The 8469-nt window shown below is 41.3% G+C and overlaps 1 protein-coding gene across 1 annotated transcript; it reads right to left on the bottom strand.

Annotated features, from left to right (window-relative positions):
* Positions 1–394: 394 nt before the first annotated feature.
* LOC132240676 (speckle-type POZ protein-like) lies at positions 395–1563 on the bottom strand. The gene has a single exon (XM_059708173.1). The coding sequence runs from the start codon at positions 1517–1519 to the stop codon at positions 395–397; it is 1125 nt and encodes a 374-aa protein (XP_059564156.1). The 5' UTR covers positions 1520–1563.
* Positions 1564–8469: the final 6906 nt, after the last annotated feature.

Below are 8469 nucleotides of genomic sequence, written 5' to 3'. Positions count from 1 at the left end.
AAATATGCTCAGCCTGGCCAGTGCTGCTCAGTCGGTGTGTGTCAGTCTATGACCCAGGAGGTCAAGGATCCATTGGTGGTCAGGGTAGATGCCTTGGTTGTGGGTTTGATCGCCAGTAGGGTGCATGCAGGAATCAGCTTATGGAAGATTCACTCTCATCGCTGATGTTTCTCCCTCTCTCCCCACCACTTCCTCTCTGAAATCAGTAAAGATACATTGGAAAATAAGATTTCTTTAAGGAAAATAATAAAACTAAAAATCTTGGGCGGAGATGCAGACTTCCCCTGACAGCAGATGAAAACTCCACAGATTGTGCTGTCTATCAGGTGCTCAATGGCAGCAACAGTGGCTGCGGCTTCTGGAAAATCAAAGGAGGCTTACAACAGGCAGGATCTCAGGACTGCTTTGGGCGCTTGCGTGGGGGTCCCAGACATGCGCCCTGTGCTGAAGCCAGAGAGCGGTACATGTCAGCCACCAAGTGGGGATGGGACGCCACCATTGCCTGCCACCCTTCGGTCTCCAAGACACCCTCAGCATGAGAGTGGATGAAATGCACTGCCTGAGTTTTCAGTTGATCTGCGCTGTGGAGGTCAGCCAAGGTGAGCATTTCTGCAGCATTCTCCTCAGAGAGCTGTCTGCTGAGGGCTTCCTCACACATGACCTTCAAACGCTCCAGGGCATACTTGTCAGCAGCTGCCAGCAAACCATCAGCCATTTTGTCGAGGTTCGGAGCCTTCCCCGTGTAAATGAAGCACATCATTTCCTTAAAAACTCCAGGCTCCATGTCAATGATTTCAACCCGATTGTTTTTGCTCTCCTCCATTGCATGTGCAAACATGGCCCTAAACACTGGAGAACGAGCTGCTACGATTGCTTTGTGAGCCTGGAATTCCTGGCCAGCAACACAAAAACAACAGTCTGAGAACCAGGAATTCTCCCAAAGTCCTCCTAGCTCATCGGCCAGCTGGCACTCAGGAACCTTCACCATCTTCGTGGTATTCTGGCCAGAAATGGTGAAGGAATCTTGCACCACACTCACCTCACAGAGGAGGGTCAGCTTGTCATCAGGGAGAAGACTATTGTCTTCATCCAAGAGAACATCTCTCCGGATGAATTTCTTGAATCCCCAGTCTTTGCCTTGCACAAAGCTATATGCCCGGTGACTCTCCAAACATTTGATTTCTTCTCCCTTGTCATTCAGGATGGAGAGTTTGAATTTTGCCAAAAATATACGCTTTGGAGAAGTGACCAGAAAGAGGTAAAGTGACAGGTAATCCTTGCTGTGTGCATCTACCCCTTTTGGGTATACTCTCAAACACCATTTCAGTTGAGCAATGGCTTCTGATGAAAAGGTTGAACTTTGAATGACTTCACCCACTTCCTTCGGGCAAAAGCTAAAGTTACTGATGGTCCACCTGTGGGAGAATTTCACTACCTTGATCTCAGTGTGGCACCAGCTCTCAGCTGCAGGGCCGCTCGACATTTCTGCTGGAGGTGGCGGACTTGGAACCGTTGACATTGCAAGTTTGAAAGTTAAACAAGATTTCCAAAGTCAGAGGACAAAGATTTCTGTTCTCTTTTCACCCACGTTATGTCAGTAGTGGGAAGATGAAGTTGTCTTGTCTAACAGGAACACTCTCAGAGCAGGGCCTACAGCTGCTGGTACCTGTCCTTCTGCATTCGCTTCATACTCTCTACAACATCCAGGCTTTGCTTCGGAAAATGAGTGTCTGAAAGTTGCACCAGAAGATAAATGCTGTTTTGCAGGCGTGGTTCAGTGCTTGAGCGACCAGGTCAGGGTAGGTGGCCACGTTGCAGGCTCGATCCCCAGTGTGTGGGGCTTGCAGGAGGCAGCAATTCAGCGACTCTCTTTCTTCATTGATGTTTCTATGTCTCTCTTCCTCTGCCTTTGCCTCTGAAATAAAAATAAAATAAATAAAACCTAAATGCTATCATAGTAGACAGATGCTCAACAATATCTAAGATTCATTGAAGAATATTTATTGAGTTTTTGGTAGGGTGCCAGCCATTTCTTAAAGTTATCCTCTAATCCCCAGGTGGGGAACATACTGCCTGAGGTCCATATAAGGCCCCCAAAATCATTTGGTCTGGCCCTCCCAAGGCATAGGGGTAATTTAAAGGTTTGACCAAATTGCAGCAGGCTAATTATCAATAATTTCATTTCATTTTTTATGGCCCTCAAATGATGTTATAAATATCCAAATGGCCCTTGGCAGAAAAAAGGTTCCTCACCCCTGTCATCTAATGTATTTACACTTGAATAGAGTCCCAGGATTAAATAAATAAATAAATACAAAACTAAAGCCCTGGCCAATGTGGACCAGTTGGGTGGAGCAACATCACCTGTCCCAGATGCCCATGGGTTAGATTCCTGGTCAGGGCACAAGCCATGGCTCAGTTTTCATACACATTCAAGGTGCATGCTGGAGGCAATGGATTCCCCTTTGTCTTTCTCATCAATACCTCAATCTCTCTCCCTCTGTCTCCTTAATTCTCCCTGTAAATAATTTAAAACAAATAAAAACACAGGAATCTCTACACTAGGAAATGCTAAGATGCAGTTCATGGAAGCATGACTGGTTCATCGCTATGTCTGATAGTCTCTCATTATGACTAGTGCCACTTCTTGGGAAGCCTTACAGTGGTTGGGATCTATTTTAAAGTTTTCAAATATAGCCTGGAACTGAAGGTATTAAAGGAATAGCAAAGCGGACCTTTATGAGTTTTTTCTCATTGACACATTTTTTTAGGTTAATGTGTATGTAGATTCTTACATGCATACATTATGTGAAACATTTTAGTTGGTTTATGATTTCCATAATTAGGGAAATCTCTTTTACGACCTAAAAAACATCTAGTGGCAATACGGTACTAAAATAAAAAAAAATGAAATAACTTATTATACTAAATATCACTCTATTAAAGTGCTCCAATTCCAGATATTTGAAATATTGATGTCATTTCAATTAACTAGGAAATCTACTTCTCTACTTAGAGAAGATCCCAGTAATGGGAGAGGAAAATTGAAAATATTTGTAATAAGATAAAGTAGGCATCTTTTGAGCTATTTACTCAAAAAAAATAAAAACATATTTATTCTAAATTCCGTACTCACCAGAGTCTACTATGAGTGCTCCCACCTCGGTGAGTTCTGTGGATATCAGGGTCAGTAGGAATTCTCTTCACTCAACCAGAAGCTTCAACTTCAGTCAGTCTACTCTGGAGAAGTGATGTGTCCTCTGCCACAGATGGGCCTTTTATATGACTCCCCTTAGGCCACACCCACTTGCTGAGATTGGCTAAAATCTAAAAAAGGAAGTGAACACCTTAAATGGATTATACAGATTATAGTTTGATAGCTAATTAGGGTTACAACACATAGAAAACACCTGGGGTCTGACACCTTAACAGAATGTAAATGTGTTTTCTGGTGAGAAACATGAAACTTTTCAATATGCAATTCAGTATTAACTGTAGTCACTACTTCATAGACGCTGTAGAAAATTATTTTTAAAAGAGGTGCCATGCTACCTGTATTTTGTTGAAACCCATCACAAGTTAAGAAGTTATTGATGCCATATGAATTATTTTCCACATTATCAAATGTTTGGGAATTTAAGTCCTATTTTTAAAAATCTATGAAAATAATGTTGTGAGGAGTTTCAGAAGTGAAAATCTAAGTAACTCCACTTTTAAAATTTATGGAAACACAAATGTAAAAGCCATCAAAGACCACATATTCTAGAAAGAGGCGCAGCTGCTGCCCTCTAATTCAATGTACAGTATTGTAAACCAACGGAAGGGTCATTGACCTGCAAGATCCCAAATTTAATTAATTTTCAGAAAATTATCTCAAACAGTTATCAACTTGTTGCAAGTCACCCACGTAAGCTTATAGCAGAAGAAGTTTCCTTTTTTCAGCAAAAATCAATTTATTCTGTGGGCCGTGTGCCCTCCTGTAGTGTTGTTACCTACTGCTGTCCCTCACAGAAACTTCTCCAACACTCACTTGCACTGATATTTCCTAGATTTCTCATTCTGTCACAGAGCATTTTAACATTCTATAACCCAGGCCCTGTAATCTGGTTCTTACTTCAAATAATAAATAGACATCCCTAACCGGTTTGGCTCAGTGGATAGAGCGTTGGCCTGCGGACTCATGGGTCCCAGGTTTGATTCCGGTCAAGGGCATATCCCTTCCTCTCTGTAAAAAATCAATAAAATATATTTTACAAAACTCGTGCACCTATGGATGAGGACAGTGGGTGGGGAGTGAGGGCGGAGGGTAGGGCGGGAACTGGGAGGAGGGGAGTTACGGGGGGAAAAATGAGGAACAAATGTAATAATCTGAACAATAAAGATTTAATTAAAAAATAAATAAATAAATAAATAAATAAATAAATAAATAAATAAATAGAGCAACTAGTCTGGCTGGTGTGGTTGAATGGTTGAGTCTCTACCAATGAACCAGATGGACTTGGTTTGAATTTTGGTCAGTGCTTATGCCAGAGTTTCAGGATAGATTCCCTTAGGGGGCTTGTAGGAGGCAGCCAATCACTCATTATCTGTCAACATTGATGTTAGTCTCTCTCCGTCTGCCCTTCCTCTCTCTGAAATCAATCTAAAAAAATATTTATCAAAATACATAAATATAGTAACTAAGTTTTGCTATGTACCATAATACCTTCTCAATTCCCTTAGCCCAAACCCAATCTTCAAACGTAAGGCCAAAGCCGTAGAATCTGCAGATTGTAATTTAGTGGAAATGATAAATGAATGCACAGAGAAATAAAAAATTCCCAAGGGCTCAAATAAGGAAGAGGGATCTGCTGTGTACAACTAAAGAAGAAAATGAAAAGCAGATGACTGAACTGAGGATCCTTCCCCCTCATCTTTCCCCAGAAAAAGGCCCCAGGAAAACCATGACAAAATAGGGATAAAGAGGCTTGAATCCCTGCTATGGCTAAGCATGAGAGGGGCAATAAGCAGGAAATAGCTACTCCGCTGCCATGTGCAAGCTCGAAAACATCGGACTAAGCCTCCTGATGGTGCTCAGCCATTTAGCATGGGCCCTGGGAATAAGAGGTCATAGGTTCATTCCCTGTCAGCACACATGCCTGGGTTGTGGGCTCCATCCCCAGTGGGCAGTGTGCAAGTGCAATAAAACCAAAGATTGCCTCTCATCATCGATGTTTCTATCTCCCTTTCCTTTCTCTGAAATCAATAAAAATTTATTAATAAACAACAGAATATCTGCTGTTACCACATATATTCAACACAATGATGGATTCCTGTTCCATACAGTTAGAAACGTGAAAGAAATAACTCTAAGAGGAAAGAAAGCTATTATAATTTATATTATTAGCTCAGCATGATTGCATAATTAGAAATTTTCCTGAAATCTATAATTAATGAAGTTAGGAAGAAATGAGATCAGTGAATTATTTCTAAACAAACAACAAAAAAATGGAAAGGAAATTTACAATGCATGTTATATGCTCAGAAAATGAAATTCCTAAAATGAAATCTAATAAAAGTTATATAAATCTGAGTATATAAACTATAAAATGCTATTGAAAAAAAAACACACAACAACAGAGTAAAGAACTATGAGTCCTGTAAATGGAAATATCCCATATTCATGGGTTGAAAAACACAATATGGTCACTATGTCCAATGTCACCAGACAGACCAATACCATTAATGATTCCATAACTTAAAAAATGTATGTGCATATACATGTGTATATAATGGGAAGTTGGTTTTTAAATGAGTCTGTGACTAGGACTCTTAAAAGGTGTTTTAGTCAATAAAGGAGAGACACACCTCACTAAAAAGGAATTAGTATTGTAGGCATTATCACCTCAATTACTTTCATATCTACATAGCACACATATAACAGCTTCCATATTATGGGGGGGAATATTTGTGTAAAAGAAGAGATAAACTGTCATAGTCACAGGGTATAAAAGTCTGTCTAAGACAGCGGTTCTCAACCTGTGGGCCGTGACTGCTTTGGGGGTCGACAGATCCTTTCACAGGGCTGCCTAAGATCATCAGAAAACACATATATAATTTCATATTGTTTTGTGATTAATCACTATGCTTTAATTATGTTCAATTTGTAGCAATGAAATACATTCTGCATATCAGATATTTACATTATGATTCATAACAGTAGCAAAATTACAGTTATGAAGTAGCAATGAAAAAATTTTATGGTTGGAGGTCACCACAACAAGACTAGCTGTATTAGGAAGGTTGAGAACCACTGGTCTAAGAAGATATATCTCAGGGCCCCCCCCAACCCCCCGCAAGCAGTGACCTTGAGTTTATGTAAGATAGGGTAACCCAGACAGCTGTAGTGGATTTAGAATCTCAATAAATCACAATTTCATTCTTTACTCATCAGCTACCTAAAACTTTTGATAGGTTTAAAAGGCCTTTGGGAGGTGATTTGCTTATGAGGCTAGAGCCCTCATGAATAGGATTAGTGCCCTTATGAAGGAGACTTCAGAAAGCTCCCTCCCCTCTCCTAATTGTTAAAACTGGAAGAGAAAACAGCTGTGTATAAAACAGGAAATAGGACTTTCCCAGGAACTGATTCAGCCAGCATATTGACCTTAACCGTTTCAGCCCCCACAACTGTGAGGAACACAATGATGTTGTTTATAAACCACCCAGTCTACTGTCTTTTTGTTATAGAAGTAAAAATTGGCTAAGACAATGTCCTTGGTAGCCATCCATATAACCTCTTTAGTGAAGTGCCTACTCAAGTCTCTAAATTGTACAATGATCATTGTATTTTTGGTCTTATTTTGAACTGTAAGATTTCTTTGGATACAAATCCTTTAAGATACATATGTATTTAAAATAGTTTTCTTTCTATTTATGGGTTATCTTTTGGTTTCTTAAAACATTTAGAAAGTGAACCAAAGCCCTAGGAAGTGTGGGGAGTTTGTGGAGGGAATAGATTTCAGCTTGTCTATCCAGGCATGCCACCTCCACACACACACAAACATATGCATGTACAAACAGCAGCTCTCCTTTGGCTGAGATTCCATAGTCCTGTCCTGGTTGCTGCAGAATGAAGGAGCCAGAGAGGGTCTGTCAGGGTCTTGGCTTGCTATGACCTGATTTGTGGTCCAGAATTTGAGCATTGTCAACTGCCACTCATCTCATCTATACTTAGCGTTCTGCCACCCCCACTTGAGCATGGCCAGCCCACCTGGAGGTTACTGAAGGGATGTTAAGGGGGCTGGGACTGTCTGTGCCTGGAGAGTTATGATGGTTGTTGGTAGTATTTGCTTATGGTATGTAAATACTCTTTCAGTTTAAAAAGGCTAATCTGTCATTCTATTATTAGTTAGTTCTGTGGATTACAGTTATCTTTTTCTCTTGTTATCTAATGAGACTGATAATAATTCAAGTTGCTGTTTTTGTTTTGTTCTTTTTAATCCTCATTGGAGAATATTTTTGCTTCTTTTTTTTTTTAGAGAGTCACAAGAATATTTTTTCAATGATTTTTAGAGAGAATGGAAAAGAAAGAAAAAGACGGAGAGAAATATCAATGTGAGAGAACTCATCAATTGGTTGCCTGCTGCATGGGCCCCAACCAGGGTCCTGGCCTGGTAGGAGCTAGCATCCCAGGTAAGTGCTCTTGACCTGAATCACGTCCCAGACTAACCCAGTCCGAAATCCAATGCTCTATCCCCTGAGCCAAACCACCTAAGGTGCTTGGTTTCTTTTTTTGAAAAATATTTTATTATATGTTCCAATCCGTCTACTGGAAAATATTGAGTATATCAAGGTGAAGTTAGTCCCTGGATCCCAGAGGAGCCATGGGAGGAAAGGCACATCTCGGAAATCTAGCTCAGGGGCAGTGAACCTGTGGTCCCGGGTAGGTCACTGCCAAGCTTAAGAAGATAGGTACTGTCCCTGGTCCTGCATCTAGCTACTAGTGGGGTCCAAGTAATCCAGCTCAAGGCCTTGATGGGGAGCAGGGTCCTCTGGTGTCCTTGGACCAAACCAGAGAAATCCCCAATTTCCTGAGCTCTCCTGCAGGGAGTTACCTGTGGGTGGGCCAGGAACAGAGAACCCAGCTCTTGCAGGGGCAACTCCTCAGACATTAGCTCCTGGGACTTGTGAGAGGAAACAGCTCCCATTGCCCAAGCGATGGCTCTCAAGAGGGGCTGAGGAAAGCCCTTAGGCTCCACTAGCCCTGGAAAGTGTCAGGAGCAGCCATGGCTCAGGGACCAGGAGGGACCTTAGGGAGTAAAATGAGAGGCTTTCCAGGAGTTTACAAAAGGCCAGGTGTAGAAGGGACTGGTGGTAGCAAGGAATCCTGGAGCCTCCTCAGGAGACTGCACTCATTATAATGAAAAAGGGGAAAGGCTAAGAGAGAATCTTTTTATTCCCAACTCTACAGTGTTTCATGTCCTATAGCTC

This window comes from Myotis daubentonii, chromosome 9 (genome assembly GCF_963259705.1).
Source record: "Myotis daubentonii chromosome 9, mMyoDau2.1, whole genome shotgun sequence".
Classification (NCBI taxonomy): Eukaryota; Metazoa; Chordata; class Mammalia; order Chiroptera; family Vespertilionidae; genus Myotis; species Myotis daubentonii.
This window is presented reverse-complemented; position numbering and strand designations above follow the sequence as displayed.